Source organism: Lonchura striata, chromosome 20, assembly GCF_050655825.1.
Source record: "Lonchura striata isolate lonStrDom1 chromosome 20, ASM5065582v1, whole genome shotgun sequence".
Lineage (NCBI taxonomy): Eukaryota > Metazoa > Chordata > Aves > Passeriformes > Estrildidae > Lonchura > Lonchura striata.
The window spans coordinates 8,571,780-8,596,338 of NC_140722.1; the positions used below are offsets into that span (position 1 = coordinate 8,571,780).

General features: G+C 63.7%; 4 protein-coding genes across 7 annotated transcripts; 1 reads left to right on the plus strand and 3 right to left on the minus strand.

Annotated features, from left to right (window-relative positions):
• Positions 1-1,942: 1,942 nt before the first annotated feature.
• SRXN1 (sulfiredoxin 1) lies at positions 1,943-3,749 on the minus strand. Its single transcript, XM_021527363.3, has 2 exons — positions 3,139-3,749; positions 1,943-2,969 (listed from the first exon to the last, which is right to left on the minus strand). Exons 1-2 carry the CDS (start codon positions 3,397-3,399, stop codon positions 2,766-2,768), a joined length of 465 nt encoding a protein of 154 aa, XP_021383038.1. The 5' UTR covers positions 3,400-3,749; the 3' UTR covers positions 1,943-2,765.
• Positions 3,750-4,796: 1,047 nt separating this feature from the next.
• Positions 4,797-9,892, minus strand: SCRT2 (scratch family transcriptional repressor 2). Its single transcript, XM_021527362.3, has 2 exons — positions 9,684-9,892; positions 4,797-7,528 (listed from the first exon to the last, which is right to left on the minus strand). The coding sequence occupies exons 1-2, from the start codon at positions 9,805-9,807 to the stop codon at positions 6,822-6,824; spliced, it is 831 nt and encodes a 276-aa protein (XP_021383037.1). The 5' UTR covers positions 9,808-9,892; the 3' UTR covers positions 4,797-6,821.
• A 3,511-nt stretch (positions 9,893-13,403) lies between these two features.
• SLC52A3 (solute carrier family 52 member 3) lies at positions 13,404-16,784 on the minus strand. 3 transcript variants are annotated; one of them, XM_085557806.1, is made up of 4 exons: positions 16,279-16,784; positions 14,324-15,394; positions 13,951-14,074; positions 13,404-13,827 (listed from the first exon to the last, which is right to left on the minus strand). In XM_085557806.1, the coding sequence occupies exons 2-4, from the start codon at positions 15,349-15,351 to the stop codon at positions 13,615-13,617; spliced, it is 1,365 nt and encodes a 454-aa protein (XP_085413932.1). In that variant the 5' UTR covers positions 15,352-15,394; positions 16,279-16,784; the 3' UTR covers positions 13,404-13,614. The 3 variants fall into 3 exon arrangements, with proteins under 3 accessions (XP_085413932.1, XP_031362383.1, XP_085413931.1); XM_031506523.3 differs by having other exon boundaries at positions 16,135-16,343; XM_085557805.1 differs by lacking the exon at positions 16,279-16,784 and having other exon boundaries at positions 14,324-15,606.
• A 230-nt stretch (positions 16,785-17,014) lies between these two features.
• On the plus strand, positions 17,015-24,368 carry FAM110A (family with sequence similarity 110 member A). Of its 2 annotated transcripts, none has more exons than XM_085557824.1 (2): positions 17,015-21,495; positions 22,569-24,368. In XM_085557824.1, exon 2 carries the CDS (start codon positions 22,637-22,639, stop codon positions 23,636-23,638), a length of 1,002 nt encoding a protein of 333 aa, XP_085413950.1. In that variant the 5' UTR covers positions 17,015-21,495; positions 22,569-22,636; the 3' UTR covers positions 23,639-24,368. The 2 variants fall into 2 exon arrangements, with proteins under 2 accessions (XP_085413950.1, XP_085413949.1); XM_085557823.1 differs by having other exon boundaries at positions 17,015-20,332.
• The last annotated feature ends 191 nt before the right edge of the window (positions 24,369-24,559 follow it).

Consider the following 24,559-nt stretch of genomic DNA (forward strand, 5'->3'; position numbering starts at 1 on the left):
CCTTGGCACTGGGCACACACAGTCCTGTCCAGCTGGGCACACACAGTGTCCGAGTCCAGCTGAGCCCAGTGAGGCAAGGGTCTCGTCCCAGGGGAGTCTATCCCTGCTTCCCAACACTGGCAGACCAGAGATGGCAAATCTGTGAGCCTCTGGAGCCCCTGGAGCCCCCTGGGTGGGGAGGAGCAGTGCGTGCCATGGGGACTGGGCACTGTGAAACATTTGGGGGAACAGGAGAGTTTCCCCATTTTCCTGGATCAGGGCTGTATCAGGGTGACCTGGTGGGTCCCCAGGCAGTGTGGGAAGCACCAGGCCCCCCCTGCTCCCCAGGCTGTACCTGAGGGCTGGGGCTGCTGGTCTGGAAGGCATTACACGCCTGTCGCGCGGGGAAGTCTGTCCCAGTTCCGGAGCTGGGACCCCTCCCCACCCCGCCCGGGCTGGGGGGAGCCCACAAAGCGCCTTTGTTCCTGCCCTGGAACGAATGGATTGGAGGCAGCCGGATCGGCTGTCAGCCGGCGACACCAGAGACCCCGCGGGTCAGGCAGAGGGAAGGGGGACAGGTGGAGGACGGATAGATGGAGGCAATGCAGGGCTCTGGAGACACCCGTTCCTGTGCCAGCTGGGGAATTGTGGCACCAGCAGCCCCTGCTGGGAACCAGCTCCCACTGCCCACACCATGCCAGCCCCATGGATGCACCGGTCAGCCCTGGAGATGTTCATGCAGCACCTTGGACACAGCTCCAGTGCCCGGAATCCCTGGGAGTGATGTCAGGACACCCTGAGAACCTTTGGCACTGTTTGCAGGGGATGGTAAGCTGCAAAAGCAGATCCTGCAGCAGGCTTCCCAACTGGAAGAGGCCTCCATGACTTCCAGAGGTGCAGGATCAGGGCAGCCTCAGTTAATTCCCATTTTGTGGAATTCCCAGCTCTGGTGAGCTGCCTCTTAGACCGGGAGAGTGGGGCAAACAGAGTTCATGTGAGATGCCCAGCAGTGGGGGCACACAGGGTTTGGGCAGACAGTCCCTGCCATGGGACACCCGTTTGGGGGCACTCTGGAAATGTCCACATTGCTCCAGGGGCAGCCACAGGAGCTGCTACCTCCTCCCTCCACCCCCTGCACTCTAACAAGAGGAAACTTTTTAGCACGCCACAATTCTTAGGAGAAATTTATGGCCCATCAGGGAGCCGCGGAGCAGGGCTGCTCTCTGTGAGTGCTTGCAGGGCTTCCTCCCGGCACACAGCTGCTTTCATGCAGTCCCCCTCCGTCCCTTCCCCTCATCCAGCACCCCCAGCCCACCCTGCTCTTCCTCCCCAGTGGATCCTGCGGAAACGCGGAGGCAGCGGTAAATTGTGCCGTGTGCGATGCCAGCGCTGCCAGCTCCTGCCACTCAAACAAGCCGGCCGTGCCCTTCTCTCCCAGCTCGTTTCTGCCTTAGGGGAACAGGATCCGTTCAGGGAGGAGCATGGCTGATGGGGCAGAAAGCCCGGCCGCACTTCCCGTCCCACTCCTGCTGACTCACGGCGTGGTGAGTGACTCAGTGGCCTTTCCCCTCCCTGGATGGAGGCCCTCGACTTAGAGGGATGCTGGGATGCCCAGGGGATGCTCGAGGCGATTTTTCCAGGCTGCACGTGGGGTGACGATGTGGTGCTTGCAGAAATTACAGCATCCCAGCATGGCAGGACCACATGCGTCCCCACAGCTGGACCAGAGCTGACCCTGAATTCAGCTCCATGGCACGGTGGGCTGGCAGAACATTGTCTTGTCACAGCATCCATTCCCTTGCAGAACATCCATCTCCTTGCAAAGCCTCTGTCCTTGTTCTGTGTGCCCACAGCCACTTCTCCTGCTGGTGCCAGATCACCGTGCTGTGCCATCTTGTGCCATGTTGGACCACTTCCTGCTCCCAACCTCAGCACCCGCAAGCACCACGCCAAGGAGCTCCAGGGGTTTTGACCATCTTTATTCCAGGAGCGGCAGTGGCTGTCCCCACCACTGGGTTTTGGAGATGTTCCCCACGGAGACTGGGACCACTGGTGAGCCCAGAGTCACTGAGGGAGGGCTGGGGACTGACCATGCCAGGTTGGCTGTGTCTCTTCGCTGTGTCCTGATTCTGTTGTGTCCCAGTTTAACCGTACCCCTTCCCGGTTCAGCTGTGCCCCGAATGAGCTGTGACTTGTCCCAGTTCCAGTGTGCTCCGGTTCAGCCATTCCCGCTTGAGCCATGCCCCGATTAAGCCCATTCCATCCCGGTTCAGCTATTCCCGGTTGAGCCGTGCCCCGGTTTAGCCTGTTCCATCACAGTTCACCTATTCCCGATTGCGCTATGCTCCTGTTCATCCCACCCCAAACCGGTTCCTCCCGGCCCGGTTCCCCCCATCCCGGTTCATCCCATCCCGGTTCATCCCGTCCCGGTTCTTCCCGTCCCGGTTCCTCCCGGCCCGTCCCGGTCCGCGCGGTCGCTCCGGGCGGCGCAGCGCGGCACAATAGCGCCACCTGCCGGCCCCGCCGGACGCCTCCCGGTACCGGCGAGAGCCTGACCCGTCCCGGCTGCCGGGACCCCGGGGACCCTCCAAGTGTGGGGACCCTGACCTTATCCCCCTTGGAGGAACCCCGGAGACCCTACAACTCTGGGGACCCTGACCTCTCCCGGCTGGAGGGACCACGGGGACTCCCCAGGGCTGGGGACGCCGACCACATCCTCATCACGGGCTCACGGGTCGGAACCAACAGGGACAGAAGGGGCTGATGGGCATCCTCGGGGTGCTGGGCTAGCGCAGGTGAGGCGTGGAGGAGCCGAGGTAGGTACGGAGGTCGCTGAGGGTGGAGGGGATGATCTTGGCGGGGATGGTCTCCCGGCGGAGTGCCTGGTGGGCAGCATAGCGGTGGCAGCCCCCGAAGGAATAGAAGTAATCGCCGCCCTCACTGCCTTTGATCCAGAGCACATCGATGGGGGGCACCCGCTCGGGATCCTCCTGGGGAAGAGGAAGAGACATGCAGGAGCAACACACCCCGCCACTCCCAACCTTCCCTGACGCCCCCCGACCGGACTGTGCCAGGGATTGGGTGCTGACAGCTTCCCCAGCAGTGCCCTCTGAACGGCTGCAGGAGGGGCTGCCTCTGCATCCCGGGGCCTGTGCTCACCTGCAGGGTCTCCATCAGGCTCTGCACCTTTCCCGGCTCCAGCACTGCCGGGATGGGCCGGATGAGGACCCGCATGGGCACGTTGTGCACGGCCGAGATGTGCTGGGTATGGATGCTCCTGTCTTCAGCCTCTTCCATGGCTGTGGCTGCCAGCCGGCCTTGGCTTTCCTCTGTCCTGCTCAGCCGAGCCCTCCGCTCTGCCCCGAGCAGTGCAGCGCCCAGTCGTACCCCTCTACTTCCTCCTTGCCCAGCCATCGTCATCGTCACGGCCTCCGCCCCACTGTTTTGCAGAGTCACAGGGAAGGGGCAGGACAGACTTCCGGGCCGGGTGCCAGAGCCGGCTGGCCCGCTGCCCGCCCCGGAGAGCCTGCGGCCAGGGCTGCCCTCGCTCCTGCTTCCCGTGGGACACCCCTGGGCACGCGGCAGCCGAGCCCCTACCACGAGTGCTGGGGGTCCCTGTCCTGCCCCTTGGGGTCTCGGGTCCCACCTGGCCGTGCTGGGCCACTAAGGATCATCCCGCAGCTGAGATTTGGGGTATGTCCCCCCCCCGCCTGCCTGGTTGTACCAGGAACACGTTCCTAACCCAGAGCCCCCTCCCTGCTGCGCTGATGCCTATGGGGTTCACAGCAAGGAAGATGAGGCATGAAACAACTGCAGAGCTGAGCAGTGATGCTGGGATGCTCCACAGCTGGGCGGGCATCAAAGAACTTCAGCCCTGAGTCTTTCTAGGTCATTTCTTCAGACCAGTGTTCCAAACGGGGAGAGGCTCCCGGGAGGAACTGGGTCTCCCACCCCTCTGGCTGCTGCAGCCGGGGCACCCTGTATACACAGCGGGGACACGATGACAGGGGATGGCTGCTCCCAGTGCCCTCACCCTGCCTCCCTGGTGTCATGGAGGGTCCTCAGCCCCAGAGCTGACTTGGAAGCATGCAGATGATGGTCAGGAATGGTTTTGTGAGGCTCTGGAATTAGTTTCTTGCAAGGTGAATCTGGTAATGACTTTGTGCGTGAAAGATTGCACTGATGTCACTGGGAGCCCAGGGCTCAGCTAGGTCTTTACTGACAAGCTGGATGCTAAAAATAATTTGCCTTCCCCCATTAGCACCCACATCTGGGAAAGGATGAGGAAATAGGGGTGGGGAGCAGGAATGCCTGTCTGCCCCTGGGAGCAGGGGCTCTAGTGAGTTGTCGTCACCGGGGAGTTCAAATAAAATTTGCTCACGGAATCCTCCCCATCCCGCGCAGCGGCGCCCCGGGGCTGTGTGAGCATTACCGGCGCCCTCGCCGGGCTGCCCGCCGCTGCCGGGATTTCACACGCCGCTTTACTTCCAGGTCAGCGCCCCGCCGCGCACACAGCCCCCGGCGCTCTCACGACCAGGGTGGCATCGTAACCCCTCCTTGTCACAGCAGGGGTTGTCTGGCTGCTGCCCACTGGCTGAAGGGCTGGCAGAGCCACGTGGCAGCGTGGGATGCTCAGGGTGTCTCAGCCACCCGTTTCTAACAGGTTGCCAGGACATCATCCCTCTGTTTGGGGCAGCTCCCTCCAGGATGCTCCAGCCCAGGAGTGGGCGTGGGCACAGGGCACCGTGGGATGGGCAGGGTGGCAGCTCGCGTGCCGCCACCCGCCACCGCCGACACAAATCTCCCAAGACACATGGTTAGTGGCAGAAATCCCTTTTATATCCCTGAATTGCATTACAAGTAATACTGCGGGTGGCCGGATCTCAGTAGACTTGTCATACTGGGGCTGGCGAGTACAAAACCTGGCAGAAAAAATCTATCATGCACGGAAAATTATTGCTGTAGTATCTGCTATTTACAGGAGAGAGGGGCAGCGGCGCAGCGCTCCGAGCCTGCCGGCCTCAGGACACCGTGCTCCGCGGAACGGCGCCGGCATCGTGGGGAAAACCCGGTGGGGTGCCTGCGTGGCCGGGACCATGCTCATCCCCTCTGTGGGGTGCGGACGTGTGGTCACCGTGCCATGGCAGCGAGGACCATGACATGGACATCCCCACTCAAGCCGTGACCAACACAGGCACCGAGGCAGCGGGAGGAAGACGGTGGAGGGAGGAAGACGGCGCAGGAAGACGGTGTGGGGGTGCGCGAGTGCGGCCCCGCGGGGTGCCGGGCTGAGTCCCCAGGTGCTGGGGACCGGCACGGGGTGATGGGGCTGTGGCAGCTCGCGGCCCGAGGTAGGAAGCGGAGGCGTGGGTCGGGCCCCGCTCCGGAATGCCGAGCGCGGAGCTTGCTCCGGGGCCGGTGCGGGGGTGCTCCGCCGGGAGGTTGCATAGAGTGGCTGGTTTGTCCCCACTGGGCTGGCGCGGGGCACGGAGCAAAGCAGGAGCTCGTGGAAGCAAGGAAGACAAATGAGAAGGGCTTTGCCTTTGTGGGAGGCTTGCAGGACGTGGAGCCTGGGCTGCCGGCTCGGCTCGTGCCCTCCTGCCTCCGTGCCCGCCACACAGTCCGCTCTCGGGGTCCTGTCCCCGTCCGTGTCACCGTGGCTGTGTCCTGGGCATGGCACTTCTGCTGCAGCTCTGCCACCTCCTGCGAGCCAGCGCTGGCATGGCCCGGCCAGTCTTGACAAATAAATAGTGAAAAGCATAAGTTATAAATAATATAAATAAGAACATTTAAATAGACTCACCCAAACTTTACAGCTACTCTGACCCCCTCCTCCTGAGTGCAGGTGGGGGGCAATGGCGAGGGAGCCGGGAGCCGGCTGGAGAAGGGGCTGGGGATACATGGGGGGTGGTTGGGGGTTCGGGTACTACCTGCCCCAGGGCTGGGTCTCCAGCCCAGCTGCCAGCCCAGCCCTTTGCATGGGGAGGGGGGCTACACCTGCCTGAAGGGGCTATTCCCCATCACCGTGGCAGGGACAAGTTGTGCCTGGCCAAGCCAGGAGCTGCGAGCCAATGGAGGTCATGTCCTGTGATCTCTGCTGGAAGCCCCTGGTTCCTCCCTTGGCTCCTCCCTTGGCTCTTCCCCTGACTCCAGGGCTGCAGATCTGCAGTGCCAGGGTGAACGCTGTGGCACAGGGCAGAGGGGCAGCCGGGTGCCCTGTGTGGTTGCAGGGACCCGAGGCTCCCAGGGTGACTGGCAGCCCTGCCCTCTGTCAGCCTCAGTGGCCATCAGTCCTGCCGAGCTGGCAGTAACGCCAGCCCGTGGTTTCATCAAGAATAGGGTCGAGGGGAGGGTTTGCTCCTAGCGGGGAGCAGAAAAGTGTCTTTTCTCTCCCGGGATCCCCCGGGAAGAGAAGCAGCAGCTCTAAATAAATAATAGTAATAAATTAAATAAATAGAGGTGAAAATCACAAGCTAGGGGAGGAAAGTCTCTCCTGGGTTGGGAAGAGGTCCCCAGGTGAGTCCCCCGCAGAGAGACCTGCCTGGCTGCGGGGGGGACCCAGAGGAAAGGAGCTGGGTCCCACTGTTGGGGACCCCCTTCCCAGGGAGCAGATGGGGAGTGAGTCTGTGGGGATGTATCGTCCAGTCTCAGCACAGCAACAAACCAGCTGGCTGCAGCTGCAGGAGTGCTGGCACAGGGACTGGGACCAAGATGGGATGGGGATGGGGACAGTATGGGATTTACAGGGGAATAGGGATGGGCATGGGATGAGATGGGGACGGGGAGGGGATTGGATAGAAGGATGAGGTTGGGAATGGGGATGTGCCACAGGGCTTGGGGGGCTAGTTCCCTATTGCACAGCTGTGTTCGGAGCCCTTGAAGCAGGCGGACTCGTAGTGCTTGTTGAGGTACGACTTGAGGGCGAAGGTCTTCTCGCACTGCTTGCACTTGTAGTGCTTGAAGGCGGAGTGGGTCTGCATGTGGGCGCGCAGGTTGGAGCGGTCGGCGAAGGCTTTCCCGCAGTGGGAGCAGCCAAACGGCTTCTCCCCGGTGTGGGACCGCATGTGGCCCTGCAGCAGCCAGGGCCGGCTGAAGGCTTTGCCGCACACGTCGCACTTGTGCTTGAGGTTGTGGGTGAGGACGTGCATGGCCAGGGCGGGCATGGAGACGTACGCCTTCCCGCAGGTGGGGCATTTCCTGGCCATCTTGCTGTCCAGGCTGCGGTGGGTCTGCTTGTGCCGGCTGAGGTTGGAGGAGGTGGCGTAGGTCTTGCCGCACTCGGGGCAGGAGTGGCGGTGGCTGCCGCGGCGCTGGCTCTCGCTGCGCCGGCGCGACCGCCCGTCCGTGATGAAGAAGGCATCCATGGAATAGCTGTCTGTCACTGCCGCCTCCCCGTTGAAGTAGCGTGCGGAAAAGCTGGACTGGGGGCTCTCAGGATCGCTGTACTCCTCGTGGCCAGGTGCGTAGGCTGGGTCTGGTGGCGGTGGTGGCAGGCCTTGCTTCTTGTCAGTGTCATAGCCGGCTGGCGCCAGGCAGTGCTGGAGGTACCCTGTGGAAACAACACAGTGGGGTCATCGTCCCTCCAGAGCAGCTTCACCAGGGACAGGAAAAAGCCACAAGCTAAAATTTCCCATAGAAGGTGCAGAACCAGAGTTGTCCCCCCCCAACTGGTTCCTGTCCCTGCGGAGACACTGAGTACCAGTGCTGCATTGTCCTGCCCTGGCTCCTGTCTGCATCTGTCAGCAGGATGGGTCCCATCCCGCAGGGCTGCCGGGGATGGGAACTGGGGATGGAGCTGCAGAACGTCCAGCTGCGCCTGCCCCGGCTGCGGGCAGCCCCCAGGGGCTATTAGCTGCCAGACAGCTGTCGGTGCCGGGAGCTCATTGTTCACCGGGGCCATGCCGGTAATGAGCTACGCTCTACGCTCCGTGGGCAGCCCGGATGGGGGGGATGAGGCTGCTCCAGGTTTGCCTTCCTCAGCAAAGGGGGCTGGGAAAGTGCCCCACCTCTCTGCTGTCTCCGCAGAGCCTGTTCCCTGGAGTTGGGACAGCACCAGGAGGACAGCAGCACCAGGTCAAGTCCCTGGCCTGCTGCCAAGCTGAGCGATGCACAGCCCCCCAGGTGTGGAGTTAGGCTCGGGTACCACTCCACTGTGTCACACGCATGTGACATTGGTGCAAGTCTGCTCATGACACTGCTTTGTATATGGGTCTCCCAGCCCGTGTCAGAGTGGGCGCTGCATTGGCATCCCAGTCCCTCTGTGCTGTCACACAAAGGTGACAGCAGGAGCAGCAGTGCAGCCCCCTTCCCATGAGACCAGCAATTCTGGGGACATACTGGCACCCCAAGACCCCTGGATTGGTCCCAGCAATCCCCTGCCTTGTGCACATTGGTCCTTGCAAGCTGCTTCAGAAGCCTCATCCCCACTGATAGTGACAGAGGGGGGATTGGGGTCAGTGCAGTTAGCTGGGCTAACCCATGCACACCGTGGGGCAGCAGGGACATCCCGCCACAGCTGCAGCTGAGCATCCTCTAAATCCACACAGCCTCTGGCAGCACCCACGGGACCCCTTGGCAAGCAACTGCTGCCGTTTGTCCCGTGGTGGCCAGGGATGCTCGCTGTGGGGAGGGGGCTGTGGGGCAGAGCCGGGCCCCCCCGTCCCCCGCGCCGTGCTGACAGCGCGGGCTGTGCAGAAAGCGCTCTGCTCAGCAATTTCTCACGCTGCCTCCGAGCATGCAGCAAGGTTATTTCCAGGAGAGCAGCGTCGGCAGCTTCTGCCCAGCTGCAGCACATCCCTCCCCCACCGGCTCCCGGTTGATAGGGGCGAGCAGAGGACCGCCAGACCAGACAGGCTTCGCACCCCGGCCCCTGGCAGGGAAAGCCCACCAAGGGCTGGGGAGCACTAGAAACGGGGGGGACAAGCGCCGCAGCGGCTGTGCAATGTCAGCTTGTGCGTGGATCAGGCCCATTCCCGCATCCAGCTCCGTTTCCCGACCCACGAGCAGCTAAGACTCGCCAGCCTATGCAACAGACCCCCCTGACCCACGGCCAGCCTCTCTTTCTGTGCAGGTGCCTGGGCTGCCCCGTTGTAGGGCTGTGCCAAGCCCGGGGAACTCCGAGCCCACCCCAGTGTTCCCCCGCAGGACGGGATTCCAAGGACCACGGCCACCCCCAGTCCAGCCTTTTGCACCTCTCCCGATGCTGGGGGTACCCCCCGGTCTCTCTCCCGGCTCCCCGCGCCCCGGACGGCGCCGGGCCCCCCCCGCGCTCCCGGGGGGCTCGGGGCACCGCTGCGAACAATGAAACCCTCCGGCACGGCGAGGCTGCTGCCCCCCGCCGCCCCCCGCCGCCCCCGCAGACCGGTTGCTTCTTATCCCCCCCAACTTGTCGTGGGAAGGAGCCCACCTCGCTGTCCCATGGGCGGGGGGCACTCGGGGCTGCCCACGGGGCTGACGCTGTCACGCAGGGGATGTTTCCCCAAGGACCAACTTTGGCAGCGGCCGCTGGCCCCGGAGCCGGGGGACAAGACGACGGCGAGGGATGACACACCCCACCCCGCACCCCTCGCCCGCTGCGGGACACAACGCGGGGACCCCCTCCCCGTCCTGCCCTGCGTCCCCCCGTGTCTCCCTCCCGGTGCCCCGCCGGGCGCACAGACAATAGAGGCGGGGGGGCCCGTCCGGACCCCCGGCCCCGCACTCACCATCGCCGGCGGCGGGGCCGGGCAGCGTGTAGGGGGGATCCAGGGGGGCGTAGGGGGGCGCAGGGGCCCCGGCAGCCGGGAACGCCTCCGCTTTCAGCTTCTTCACCAGGAAGGAGCGGGGCATGGCGGGGCCGGGCAGCGCTGGACACCTCCGGTACCGGCACCGCCACCGGTCCCGGCCCCAACACCGGCCCCGGCCCCCCCCGCCCCGGCCCCGGCGCTCGGCCCCGGCGGTGCGCACGGAGAGGCGCGGGGAGGCGAGTGCGAGGGGCGGGGAGGCGGCAGGGCGGCGAGGAGGAGGAGGAGGAGGAGGAAGAGAAGGAGGTGGGGAAGAGGGGGGGGAGGAGGAGGAGGAAGGCAGGCGGTCGGGGGGGGAGGGGGCCGCTTCGCCCGGCCGCGCCCGGAGCCCCCCCAGAGCCCCCCGAGCCGCCGGTAGCGCGGGGTGCCCCGGGCATCACGACACTGTGGGGTCCCTGGTCCCTCCCCCTGGTTCCTCCCCCCACCCCGGCCACGGACAATGGGGACACAGGGGGACGGGGGGGGGGCGGGACGGGAGGGGGGGGCACATGCCTTTGCCTCCCACCGCCTTTGTCTCCCTGTCGCCAGTCCCCGGGGCCAGGGAAGGACGGGTCTGCCGGGCAGGAGTCCTCATCCCCATCCCTGTCCCCATCCATGTCCCCTGCCCCATTTCTGTCCCCTGTCCCTTGTCTTGTCTCCATCCTTGTCCCCTGTTCCTGCTTCTTGTCCCTTTCTCCTTTCCTTGTCCTTGTTCCTTGTTCCTATCCCTGTTCCCAGTTCTCATTCCCATCCATCTTCCTTGCTTTCATCTCGGTCCACAGACCCTTTCCACTGGCCCCTTTCTCTTTCCCTTCTCCCTTCCCCTGTACCTTTTTCTCTCTCCTCAACCCTTTCCCCTCTTCCCTGCTCTCATCTCTATCCCACCTCTCTTGTCCCCATCCCTGCTCACTGTTCCCATCCCTTTTTTCCCACCTTCTCTCCCCTTCCCATGTCCCTGTCCCACTCCCAGACCCCAGGAAGCACTGTGACCTTCGGAGCCACAACAATAGCTGGGCTCGTGGCAGTTCATTGTTCCCGACCAGAGCCCCACTCTTGCTCCCCCCTCCTCTCATTGGAGCCCCCACTCCCACTCCCCCCCTCCTCTCTGCGCTCCGCTGCAGGCAGCTGGTGGTCCGGGGCTGCCTTTCCCTGCAGTTTTGCCATCTGAGGGCCAGTGGGTGACACGGGGACCTGACAGGCTGCTGGCCGTGCTTTCCCTGAGCCCTGTGCAATGCCCAGAGAGTTGCAGCACTTAATAAAGACGGTCCCTCTGCAGTCACCACAGGCAGAGTGCTGGCACGGGGTGGCCCTGGGCACACTAGCCCCTTTGGCCAGGGACGTGGCACTGGGTTTGGGGACCAAAAGCAGCGTCCCCACAGGCAGCACCATGGGCCTGCCTGCTCGCAGCCTTGTCTGCTACTGCAGTCATGCCAGAGCTACATCTGGAGCCAGCCCTGCATCACAGTGCCCTGCTCACTGCTTTGTGTGCTACTCCACAGCCCAGGGCATTCCAAAGCATCCCACAGTATCCCATAGCCCAGGGCATCTCACAGCCCACATCATTCCACAGCCTAAAGCATCCCACAGACCACAGCATCCCTCAGCATCCCACAGCATCTGATATCCCACAGCATTCCACAGCTAAATGCATCCCACAGCTCACAGCATCCCCCATCCCCGAGCATCCCATATCCACGGCACTCCACATCCTACAGCATCCCAGGGCTGCTCCCCATGTGGGCTGGGGTCACTCCACTTGTTCCCGCAGCGCTTGGCCAGGGATTGCCAGCAGCACCACGAGTCCCATCTGTCCCTGCAGCGCTGCCCTGACGTCAAGGCTCTGCCAAGTTCAAGGTCACCTCTCCCGAAGGGCTGCGGCCCCGAGGGGACATCGCCTGCCGGGCTGCTCGCGGCATCCCACACACGCACTGGGCTCCCGGCCTCCGCTCCCTGATTTATTTATCCGTGCGTGTGCCTGTTCTCCCCTGGAAGGCACGCTTGCAGAACGGGCGATTACTTACGCCCTAGTTGGGCCTGCCTGCCGCTGCCTGCCCGCTGCCCGCCCGCTGCCCGCCCGCTGCCTGCTGCCTGCCTGCCCGCTGCCCTGGGATTTTGTCTCTCTCCAGGCTGCGGTGTAATAAGGGAGGTAATTAAGTGTAAAAGGCAGGAGGAGGGAGGGCTGGGAGGGGGGAGCAGCCCCGGCTCCTTTCGGAGGCAGGGGACTGCGATAATGTATGGTAATAACCGCAGCCAGCCCTGCCGAGCTGATAGCGCTGACGGCAGCGCCTGGGCCCCCCCAAACCTGCCCCCGCCACTGTGGGGAGGGGGAGCAGCGCCAGAAGAAAGGCTCAGCCTTCCTCCACCGGGTTTGTGCCTTCCTGAGCAGCTGTATGGAAATAATTCCCATCGGAGGCAATTGTTTCCCCGACAAGAGGGAGGGGGCTGCAGGGGTACTGTGGGTGAGGGGTTTTGGGGGCTCCCAAGGGCAGGATCATCCTCTTGGGGGGCAGGAGGAGAAAGGTTAGGTCCTTACTCCAGCTCCCAGTCTACCCACAAGGGACATATCCTGCTACTGGAATGAGACAAACTGCCTGGTGGTGCCCCCACATCTCCCACCAGTCCTCAGCTCCCCCACCCTCCATGGATCCTGGACAGGGGCTGTGGGATCAGCCAGGATCTGCCAGAGGATGCCCACTGGTGCCAGGAGGCAGAGCCCCCACTCCTGCCTCTCTCTGCTGCCTCAGCTGCAGGACCCCCACCACTGCCAGCTTGGGGGGCTGCTGGCCATTAGGTATTCCAATCTCGTTCTTCCCAGAGGCACCCGGGTCGCAGCCGGAGCCCCGAAGTGGCTCCAATCCGTGGTCTGGTGCTGCCGCCGGCGCAGGGAGCAGATGCCAGACAAAGGGCTGGGGACAAAGGCCCGGCTGCCTCGTGCCCCAGGGAAGGGGCGCAGGCGCGTGCAGGGCACGGTGCTGTCCCACCCCGGGGCTGCCGCTGCCTGACCTCCCGTGCCTGCCATGTCCCAGCGTCCATTCGGCCCTGCCCTGGCTGGCATGGTTGGGGCACGGTTAGGTACCAGGTGGGTCAAGCCTGGCACTGGTGCTGTGCCACCCCTGCCACGGGCCCTCTGCCTGCACTGCTCTGGTGCGAGGTTCTGCTGCGGCCCCCCCCATCCAGCTCTGCCCACCTCAAGGTTCAGCAGGGCTGAAATGGGGTGCAGCGGGGAAAAGGGCTATGGGGAGGGAGCAGAAAGCATGGATGGGACCACAGCAGAGAGTGGAAAATATCACACGTCACTCCAGTCCCACTGTGCCTCAGTTTCCCCAGCTGCTACTGGGGGCCTTGTGAATGTTCCGTGTTCCCCCACCATCCCCCTCCCCACAGCCACCTTTGTCCCCACTCCCCCCAGCCGGCTGCAAAGCCCCTGTCTGGGGGCAGCTGCCACAGCACAGGGCCAGGAACGCCACCGGCGCTGCCGGGTGCAGCTGGGGCTGTGCCCACCCACAGAGTCCAGGGGGGCTTCAGGGCATGATGCCAAACCGTGCCAGATCCCCCAGGGGAAGGGACTGGGCATAGCCCCAGTTGAGAGGTACCCAGGTGGGGGGCACTGGCACAGACAGCCCCCTCAACATGGGGGGTGCAGGCAGCAGGGAGGCAGAGGACTGAGTAAAACACCTTCTATTGCTTTCACAGGATGGAACAACCCGTGCCCAGGCTGGGGACAAAGCCCTGGAAATCCTGCATCCTGGCAGAGCCCATCAGGGAGCTGTGTCTGCAGCCATCCTGGTCCCAGCGCTGCTTCCCAGCCAGCCAGCCTCGCTGATTTTGGGAGTTCATGTTGGCAAGAGCAGCGGTCTTGGGGCGTCCACCCCACTCATGCTGGGCACTGCAGGCTGCAGTAGTCAGCAGATTTGAAAAGGCCATAGACGTTGACAAGGGGGAACATGATCAGTGCCCCGAGGAGGGAGCCCAGCTGCTCCAGCACCCCGTACCACACCAGCGCGCTGTGGCTGCGGCTCCGCAGGATCACCCCGGCCATCACCTTCATGTAGGAGAGTGTCCCGGTGAACAACACCCAGGAGAGGACCTGGTGGCACAGGTGGAAAAGTGGTCAGGGCCAGGGGCTCCCCACAGTGGGGACATTGCGGTGAGGTCAGGTCCAGGTGTGGCATCAAAGGCCTCCCTGAGGGAGAGGGACAACGTGACTTACGATGATGACATCGCCCCACTGGGACTGCTGGAGGAGTGGGCAGGGACTCATCACTGCGATGGCCATGTTGTAGGCACCAAAGCCTGTCCCTGCCATAGTGAGGATGACCATCAGGGTCAGGGACCTGCAAGGGACATGTGAGTGTCACTGGAGAACCTTTCCCTGGTGAGCAGCACAGACACGCAGCACATTCCAGCTCCTTGCTGGCTCCATCCTCCTTTCCTGGGTTGTCTGTGCTGCCAGGGCATGGACACCCCACAGGCCCTCTCCCACCCAGTGCCTACAACCCCAACCCTTGCAAAGTAGGGGCCACTCATGGGGCAGAAGCCCCTGGTGTGCACCCTGCTGCCACCCCCAGGGCCCTGTAACTCACCTGCTGGGCAGGAACATGGCCACGATGCAGGCCAGGGGGTTGGCCATGGAGCTGAGCGTGGTTGCCAGGTGGTACGTGGTGTGTCCGTAGGGCAGGCAGGAGTAGGACTGCACGGATGGCAGGACCCCGTTTGTTAGGGCGCTCACCCAGGCAATGAGGAGGTAGATGAGGGTGAGCTGGGCTAAGGAGTAGGAGATCTTTTGTGTCAGGATGTCCCCAGGTCCCTTGGGATCCTTTGGACATGGACATCCTCTGCTCAGGTGCGAGTCAGCTCCCTCGTCAAGAATCTGGTCAAATGAGTTCAGCACAATGCTGCTGGGAACGAGGTGCTGCTGAGAGAGGTCCCACACCTTGGGTTGCCGGGTGAGGAAGAAGAAGGCCAGCAAGCAGGTCAGCATCATTGCAGTCATGAGCAGGAAAAAGATGAGGGTGGAGAAGTTGGGTGGGAGGTAGCGACTCTCCATATGGAAGATGGTGCTCTCCACGGTCTCATTGCCAGTGGTGATGTTGACCTTGTAGCTTACATTGGTGCAGCTGGAGATACCAGAGCCCTGGCCCAGGGCAATGAGAGAAGGGATCAGCCCACTTAGCCCTTCACCTATGAAGAAGGTGTTTGTGTACTGGGGCTGCAGCTGCATCATGAAGGGCAGGAAGGTGACAGAGGAGGTGCAGTCCACCAGGGCCAGGAAGAAAGTAAGGATTAGGAAGGGGATGCTGTGGGATGTTCCGGCAATGACAGATGTGTGGCTCCAGAGGAAAGCCAGGAGCAAGCAGGCTATGACACCCATGGACACGATTATATAGATAACAACCTCCTCCCTCAGCAAGCCAGGCCGAAAGCGATTCAAGAGGGTGACGAAGAGTGGTCCCACGTTGGCCATCTGGATGATGACGGTGATGTAGGAGGGGAGGTACCACTGCTCCGGCAGCACCGTCACCAGCAGTGGCAGCTCCACCCACAGCCCGTTGATGGCCACCCAGGAGCCCATGCCGAAGGCACAGGCCAGAATGTGGGTGAGCAGTGCCATGGCTCGGGGCTGGGTGCCTGCACCTGCGAGTGATGGTGCTGTGCTGTGGGGAGAGACTTTGATGAGTGGTGAGGTAAGAACTGACCCTTCCAGATCCTGGCCCTGTCCTCCCATGACCACTGCCTGTTTTGCAAAACAGCTTCCCTCCTACGTGCCACGAGGGTGTGGGACGCACAGCCCAGCCCAGCCCCACTTTGCCCTCTGCAGCCCTGTGGACCCCTCTGTTCCCTTCACGTGAAGATATGGTGCCCTCCTGCCCTGGGTGTGGATCCTGATGAGCTTCACCTGGTTTCATCCCGGAGACCTGAGGCTTGGCAACACCAGGTGTGGTACCCAGGAGGGCATTGAACCTGTGCCAGCTCACGTTGCAGTTCCGTGAAGCCTGGAAGGGCTCGGCACAGCCGGGTGCAGGGGGAAGAGGGCTCTCACCTGGGGGCTGAGAGGTCTGGGCAGCTGCTCTGCTGGGAACGGACGCCTCGTACCTCCCACTGCATCTGCAGGGCAGGAGGACGCAGCTCCCGTGCCCTTCCAGTCAGGAGCTGCGCGATCCCGACGCGCTCCGCTGGCCGCGGGCGCCAGGCCCCAGCAGCGCAGCCTGCAGCCCAGCCTCTCTCGTACCACTCAGCTGAGTCAGCTGGGCTCCGGACACATCCCTTGCCCGCTCCCATCCCGCTGCTGGGAGGAACTCTCACGTCCCGTGTCCCTACGTTCCGAGCCCTCCCGGTCCCGCAGAGCCGTTTCCAGCCCTTCCCCGGAGCGCTGAGGCCGCAAGAGGAAACTCACGTCTCACGGGGCTGAGCCCGGCGGGCGCAGCGACCCAGCCATGGCTCCGGCGCCGCGGGGAGGCACCGGGCTGGCAGCGGGAGCCGGGAAGGAAACGGGCTCCGGTCTGACCGGTCCCTCGGCAAGCTCCCAAGGGTAACTCACTGCGCTTTGGGGAACCGGCCGCACCACGCGGGCGGGAGCCAGTCCTGGCTGCCGGAGCCGTGACGTGAGGAGGGCGCGTCACCACCTCCGGATGCGGACCGGTGTCAGCCTGGCCCTGCTCTGCTCCTCGTCTTGGTCCCGGCTGGCAGAGTCCGCAGCTCTGGGGGGTTATTATTCTCGGCGGTGTCCTGGACTTTGTCCTTGTCCCCGCCTGAACTGCGTCCCAGCTATCACAGACTCTTCTTGCAGGTGCAAGTGTCACCCGATGGCGGTTCCCGTCCCCATCGGGATCTCTGCGGGGCTCACGGCTTGGCACGGGGCGCTGGGGGAACGTCCGAATGTGGCAGTTGTCCCACCTCGGGACACTGCGGGGACCAAGCCGCGAGCCGGCGGATGAGCCACTTGCACCGGTCGGGAGGAGACACGGGTGAGGAGACAGACCCCCGGTCACCCCCAGCAGCAATCCCCCCTCTCCCAAGCCAGGACCCACCACCATGGCAGCTCTTCCCCCAGCACCCACCGGGTGTCGCTGGGAGAGCGGGCTGCAGCCCTGCAAAACCTGGGGCTGCCTCTTCCCGTCTGCTTCCCTGCCTGCTTCCCTGCCCCGCCTATCTGCAGTGCCCCTACCTGTCTCTGTCCCTGTCCCTGTCCCTGTCCCTGTCCCTGTCCCTGTCCCTGTCCCTGTCCCTGTCCCTCCCGGGGACTACAGTTTGCTCCTCCACCCTGCCCTGCGCCTGTGGGAGCGCCCATGGCAGACGTTGGGTGTAGTGGGTTCAAGTCTTGTCCCCGGGGCTGCAGAGATACTGGGTGACACTGGAGGGGCATGGTCACAGTTTGAGGTACTGCTGTGATTTAATCCCAGCAGGCAGCTTAGACCCCCTCAGCTTCTCACCCACACACACACCCCCGGTGGTACGGGGTACAAAATGGGAAAGATAAAATGGTAAAAGGGACTAAACTGATGGATCAGCTTAATAGGAAAAGCAAGGATGTCCTATAAATCCAGGGTATCCCAGGGCAGGGGGGGGGAGGGGGAGTGGCAAAACTGTTCCATCCACATCCCCTCCAAATTTCTATGCACCCCCAGGACTCTCACTCGCTGGTGGGGCAGTGGGAGGAGCAGAGAAGTCCTTGGGGCTTCTGTGAACATCGCTCAGCCAAGATCAGACACTCCTGGGTTATCAGTACTGCTGTCACCACAACTCCAAAACAGTCCTGTCACTGTGGGCAGAATGACCTCTATCCCAGTTAAACCAGTACAGGACCCCAGGGTGCCTGGAGGGTGGGGAGCAGGTGCAAGGTGCTGGAAAACCAGGCGCAGAGAGCCTGGGGTAGGCACAGGGCAGCTGAGGCCACTGTGTGTCCATGGGCATGGGGACAGGGAGGGGACAGCAATTGTCCTGTGTTTAATTTGTCGGCACAAAGAGGCGGCTCAGCCGGCAGTGAGACCCTTCCCAAGGGTGAATGGCTACAGGGCAGAGGCAGCTCGACGGGGTGCTGGGTGTGGGACCTCCGTGTTGCCCCTTCATGCTACTCACCCAAATCCACGCGATGCGTGCTGCCTGTGCCTTCCCCGCCCCCTGCCCGCCCCCCAGCTGAACTCCCGGCCCCCCGGCCCCTCGCCCCTCCGCACCCCCGGCAGATGCGAGAGAAGGCCCCGGAGCAGATGGCAACATTTGGTAGCCAAGTGGTCCCTGCCTGCGGGACTTGGCTGGGCTGTGATGACCATCCCTCCAGGAAGCCCCCTCCTCACCCAGCCAGGGCTGGGGAGCCCATCCCAACTGCAAGCCAGCGCATGCCAGGGGGTGCAGAGCGGATCCCCGGGGTGGGCACACTGCCCACGCCATGGGAGTAACAGGGTGGCAGGAGGGCACGGGAAGATTGGCAGCCCAGAAAAGCAGAGGTCTGTCCTTGAGCTCAGCCCTAGTGAGACCCATCCCCTAATATCTTCTTCCATGTGTGAGCAGTGGGGATGGTCTGCCTGGGCAGAGGGTGGCTGCTACTCCATGGGGGGACAAGGGGACCCCCTCACTCCAGGGACTACTGGCCACCCTATTTGAGAGGGTATGACCCCCCCAGACTTGGGGACCTGCTGCCGGGTCTCAGCCTGGACCCTGGCAGCCTCAGCCCTATTTGCATCCATTTCCATGTGAAAGGAGCAGGTCAAGTTGAAAGTGGAAAGGCTGGTGGGGGCAGCAGGGAAGGGGCTGCTGCCGGAGGTGAGACCTCAACAAAAGGGCCGGATCCCCAGGGCCCAGTGCTTGCCTGGCCATGGGCTGCGGCCACGGCCCCACGGCAGCCGCCATCTGCGGGTCTGTGCCGCCGCCACCACCGGCCAGACAAAGGCCTTGTGCCCAGCATGTCCCCATCTGTCACCTCCCTGGCTCCCAGATCCCTGAGCAGAGACGGAGTGTGAACATCCGGGTGCGGGCAGCATCATTCCCTCTGCCCACAGGGAATGGGGTGATGCTGGGTGCAGCGGGTGCTTCCCCATTCTGTCCCCATGTTCCTTCTAGAGTAGCTCTGTAGAGCTCTTGCTGGGGAAACTGAGGGAGGAGCAAGTGGTGGCTTATCCTGGGTCAGGGCATGGCAACAGGCTGCAATAAAGCACCCAAGATGAAGAGGCTGGGGATCTCTCAGCTCTGGGGATGCCTTTGCCCATGCAAAGTGACGAGCCCTAGCCCTGCAGCTTGGCAGGTGTTGCCAGGCGCCCTTAGCTGCCTCCACCCAGCACTTCCACGTGGGGAATTGGGTGCTGAGTTTGTTTTCTGCTCATTGGCAGCTTAATTTACCATCCAAGAGGTCCTGGCAGTGGCACGAGGGTGTCTGTAGAAGGTGAGAGCAAAGGCACTGCCAGTGCCTCATTGTCCCTCTGCTCACAAACACCGTCCATGTGTTCCTGGGCAGCGGTGCGGATGCTGCACCGGGTGCTGCAGGAGCATTCCTGCAGGAGGCTGTCCTCCCGGGGCATGTCCCGGGATGCTCCCGGGGAGGGCGAGGCTTGGGTCGCTGCCTGGATCCAACGCCCCGCTCCAACGGGCCAGACGTGCCCGAGCAGCTCCTGCAGCCTCCTGCCTGCACCCGCACAGCCTCGGCGCCTGTGGGGGGACGCAGCCTGCGGGCTCTGCCCTCGCCTACCAACTGGGATTTTCTAGCTGAGCCCGTTGTGCAAATCTGGGCTCAGGGCAGACTCTGAGCTTCCCTTGGCTCTTCTCCCTCCACCAGCTCCTTGTCTTGCTCCAGGAGCCATTTGAACAATGCAGGGCTGTAACTGAGCTCCACAGCATGAGCCAAAAGCTTGTTCCCTCTGTGCAGAGCTGAATGCAGATGCCTGAACCATGGGGCAGGAGCCACCCTGGGGCTGGGTTCAGGCCAGCAGGTCCAGGTGGCTGCAGGCTTGGTGACCCTGTTCCAGTCTGTCACTTCCCTTCCTGCTACCCAGTTTATTTTCCTATGTTTTGGAGTTCATTGCTGCTGGGTGAGTGGAGAAACAAGATGAGATTTCCAAATCAAAGCAGGCCCTGCCAACTGACCATACCACTGATATGAGGGAATCTGGGTGCCCACAGGAAGGCTGGGAATTTCCTCCGTGTCCCTGAAGCCCTAACCCAGCACAAGGACCCTCTGCCCACAGCGAGCTGTGACATCCAGAAGCATTTTGGATTTGTCACTGTGAGCATCTCGGGCCGTGTGTGTATCCAGGCTGCCCAGCCGGCACCGCGGGCTGAACCGGCACCTGGGAGGTCACCAGACACCTCACGCTGCGTGGCACAGCCTGGCACACAGGAATGCCCTGTGGTTTCCATCCCATGTGAGCGCTGAGTTGCCTCCGAGGGCGTCCTCGCCCGGCGCTGACTCAGCGGCAGCCGCCGCATGCAGAACCGCTCCGGCACCCTGCAGCCGCCAGCACGCGGGGAGACGGGCAGGACGTGGCTGGGGAGCAGGAGGCTGGGGACATCAGGACACCATCAGGACATCCTCGGAAAGAGCAGGGAGAAGAAGTGTGGCAGCTGATCCTTGCCAACGAGGCTCCCGCGCTGCAGGGCCAATCCAGGTGGGTGGCAGAGGGGGTGATAGTCTCGTGCTGGTCCAGTGCCAGCAGAGTGGGGCTGGGTGAGCCGGTGAAGGGGTCATAACCGTGCACCTCTGGAGCAGCTCCTCCAGGCAGGAGGTGGCCTGGTGTGCCATGTGAGCCTGGCTGGACTGCCCACCCCAGGAGGGAGAGGAGCTGGGGCCACACTGGGCAATGCCCAGAGCTCAGATCCCCGCACTCCAGCTGGGTTTGGGGCATGGGATTTGTTTGTTGCCGAGTTTTTGGGGCTGTTGGGAGGGCGGCTCCGCTCGGCTCAGCTTGGCTCGGTGCAGCCCAGCTCGGTGTGGCCGTGCCAGCGCAGTGGCTCAGCACTGCAGGAATGTGGAGCAGCAGGTTGTGCCCGGCCGGGCTGGCCGTGCTGGGGAGGGGTCCCCACACCGGCCACTGGCAGCTGTGCTGGGGCTCCCATGACCTTGTCCCTAAACTTCACAGCCACCTCCTCTGTGGCTTGGCTGAGTGTCTGGTACAAGGCTGATCTCCAGTGCCTGACGTGTGGACATTTTCCTGCTTTGCCTTGCCTGGGGGACACTCTTGCACCCCTGTGCTGAACCGGGGAGCCCTCCCTGTGCTGGGCACAGGTACAAGGGCAGTGAAGCTGGCACAGGGGTGGAGCAGCACGGGACCTGAGGGGTAGGGCAGAGGGGTGCAGAAAGCTGCCCCGGGGAGGAGGCAGGAGGATCTGTGCCGGTGCTGGGACCATTCCCAGCTGTCACACGCCTGGCCGCCCCCCTGCAGACATTTTCCAGGTCAGGAGGCAGCATGTCCCCCCAAGGCAGGGGACGAGAATGGGGAGAGGGGCAGCCAGCCTCCCCCATGGCCACTCGTCTGTCACAGCGTGTCACAGGGATGTGTGCTGTGCAGGGATCCTGCTGGGGTCCAGATTCTGGGGAATTTGGCACCCGTGGGCTGGTAGGGGATGCAGACAGCCACGGCTCGGCAGGGCTTTGGGTGCTGCTGGGAGAGGCTCTGGGCTGCTCCTGCTGCTGGGATAGGCTCTGAGCTGCTCCCAGGAAGTTTGTGCACGCAGGTTGAGCGGGTGAAGGTGGCAGCTGCCTGCTTGGCGCTCCTACGGGAGCGAGTGAGGCCACAGCACACCGGCTCTGCCCTGCCCACCACTGCACCTGGTGAGTGCTGGGGCTTGCTGCCACACCCTCGGGCTCATCGGTGCCCCAAATCGGGACCCTCAGGAGGAATCTCAGAGCAGCTTGGAAAGGGGTTGGGGGAGGGGGTCTGACCCACATATGCTCCTGTGTGCCCTGCCACTGCTGAGCCCCTCTGGGTATCGGGGATACTCTTGGTGTGTCCACCTCTGGTCAGGGGGCTGCAGAAGGGTGTGGGGCTGGTTTGGGTGCCCTCCCCCACCTTTTTGCTGTGGGCGGGCTGGTGCCTCTGTGCGGCCGTTGTGGCGGCTGCGCTTGTTGGGGCTGGCAGGGACCCAAGGACACGGGGTGCACAGGGCCTCACGCTGCCCCGAGCACACCGCGGCCGGGGAAGCACGAGTGGAAAGCCCCGTGCACTCCACTTACTTTCCAAGGAGTTTCAGGATGAGAGCAGGGAGCCTGGGAGCAGCCGCGGAGCTTGCGAGAGCTGAGGGAACAGCAGAGGGGAGTGGAGCATCGAGCCCACCAGCCCGGCGGGGTGGTGGGTGATGGAGCCATGGGCATGGGGGATGCACGCCTGGGAGCAGGCAACGCAGCCCTGGGCACGGGTGATGCAAGGATGTAGATGAGGCACCCTTGGGTGCAATCGCCCCCTGGGAGTGGGCGATGCACTCCTGGGAGAAGGACTTGCCCCCCTGGATGTGAGCAGTGCGCCCCTGAGCATGGACGATGGGCACATGCAATGCACCCCCGGCACCTGCGACTTGGGCAGAGCATCAGTGAGGGGTTCTTGGCTCTCTCCGCGCCACTGTCTCCGCAGGGTGCCCCTCGCCGGCACCGGGGCGCCCTCCCCGCCGGCGCCATTGGCCCGGTGCGGTTTGAAGCAGGCGTGCGGCGCGGATTGGCCGCGGCACTTGTCGGGGAGGCTCGGCAGCGGCGGAGGCGTGGTGACCGCCTTCAAATAGGCAGCCTGGAGCCGGGGGCGCAGCGAGTGCGGTACCGCACGGCCCGGGCTGTCTTTGTCTGCCGCGGGGCCGGGGCGCGGGCAGGGGCAGCATCGCCGCCGCTCTCACTCCGGCCCCGCTCTCGCTCCGCAGCCCACGGCACCTGAGCCCCTCGCTGCCCGTGGCGGCCGCTCACGAGTGTCCCGGTGGCGGCACGGAGGATGCCCGTCGAGGCGCTGCAAGCCGGTGACACCATGAAGGGGGTGACGGTGACGGCGCCTTTCACCTCGGCCATGCCCGTCCGTATCCTCCGCAAAGGGCCCGCGTATTTCCGCCGGCACGCCGAGCCGGGGGCCGGGAAGCCCAGCGCAGTGGAGAGGCTGGAGGCCGACAAGGCCAAGTACGTGAAGAGCCAGAAGGTCGCCAGCACCAAGCAGGAGCCGGTGAAGCCGCTGCTGCTCAAGCAGCCCCTCTTCACCGCCGGGGTGCGCCGGGCTGTGCTCACCCCCAGCCGCAGGGCACCCCCGGGGCCACGCCGCGCCGATGCTGCCAGCCCGAAGACCTCCCTTGACCTGGAGATCCTCAACAACCTCATCAACCTCTGCGACAGCCCCTTCCCTAAGGCGGAGAGCCCGCTGGGCAGGGAGTGCAGGTGGCGGGCGGAAGCGCCAGAGGTGGAGGGGGCTGTCAAGCCACCGGAGAGCCCGGCCACCACCAAGCCCCCCGGCAGTGTGGCCGTGCGGAGGGTGGACGTCCGTCCCTGTGGAGCTCCGCGGAGCCCAGTGACACCTCTGCCTGCATCCCCCATCCCAGGTGGGCTGCCTGTGACCCCGTCCCGGAGCTCACCCGCCCGCCCGGAGAGCGCCCGCCGGCAGCCGCTGCTGCACCGCTCCAAGTCGGACCTGAGCGATCGGCTCTCGAGGGCCACCGCCGACCTGGAGCGCTTCTTCAACTACTGCGGCCTTGACCCCGAGGAGATGCAGGACATGGGGGCTGAGCGCTTCGCCCGCGCCAGCTCTGACATCGTGTCCCTCAAGTTCCACAGCGTGAGCACGGCCAGCTCGGAGGGCGGCCACTCGCCACCCAGCGCCGCCACGCCGGAGGGGCGGCCGGCGGAGCGTGTGCCCTACGGCATCTCCATCATCGAGCGCAACGCCCGTGTCATCAAGTGGCTCTACGGGCTGCGCCAGGCCAGGGAGCCCCAGCAGGTCTCCGATGTGTAGCAGTGCCGTGGTGGGCACCGGGGATGGGCCGCTCATAAGTGGGCAACGCTGGATGGGGACAAAGCGCTGGCTGTGCCCTGCGAGGAGCAGGGACCTTTTGGTGGTGACAGGACCCTTGAACTCAGCCCTGCTGTGCCACAGCATCACTGGCCTGATGTGGCCAGGGATCCATTGTCAGACCCCTGTGCCACCACTGTGCCAGGTCCCTGCAAGCTCGTGGGAAGGCAGAGGACACGTGTCCCCCTGGGTGTGTGGCTGGTCCTCAACACCCACAGGGCCTCGTGTGGCTGCCCTGCCTGCACTGCTGGCAGCTCCTGCCTGTCCTGCTCCTCACCAGCACCCTGGGGTGGGGTGCAAGGGGCTGGTTCCCCCTGCACGAAGCTGGGACACTGCACTGGTGAAGGAGCAGCCTCCACGGAAGGGGTCCCACTGCCTGGGGTGGTGGCCACATCCTGGTGGTCCCATCTTATTGCTGAAGAAAAGCCTGGTGCTTTGAGGTGTGAGGGGGAAGCCTGACCCCCTGCTTCAAGCTGCCCAGGGCTGTGTGTCTGTGTGTCTGCAGATGCCTGTGTTCCCCTCCCCGGCTGCCAGTGGGCAAGAAGCCCCCACCATGCTGGGCCTGGTATTTATGAAGAGAACAGTTCCTTTTTTCTACTCTTTTCCTTACGTTTGATCTGTAAATAATAATAATTATAATGCAGCCAGTTTTATTAAATACCTGTGTTTTGGAGGCTGTGTGTTGTCTTTTGGGGCGGTGGAGGTTGGGGTGGGACAGGGACTCTTGGGGTGCCTGTAGCTCTGCAGGGCTGTGGGTGCTGAGTGGATGGGTGCTGGAAGGGAATCATGGGTTCCATACTGCAGCGTGCCAGCGCGGGGCCCGGCAGGCATGGCAGGGCGGCGGCTGGGTCGGGCAGGTCCCGG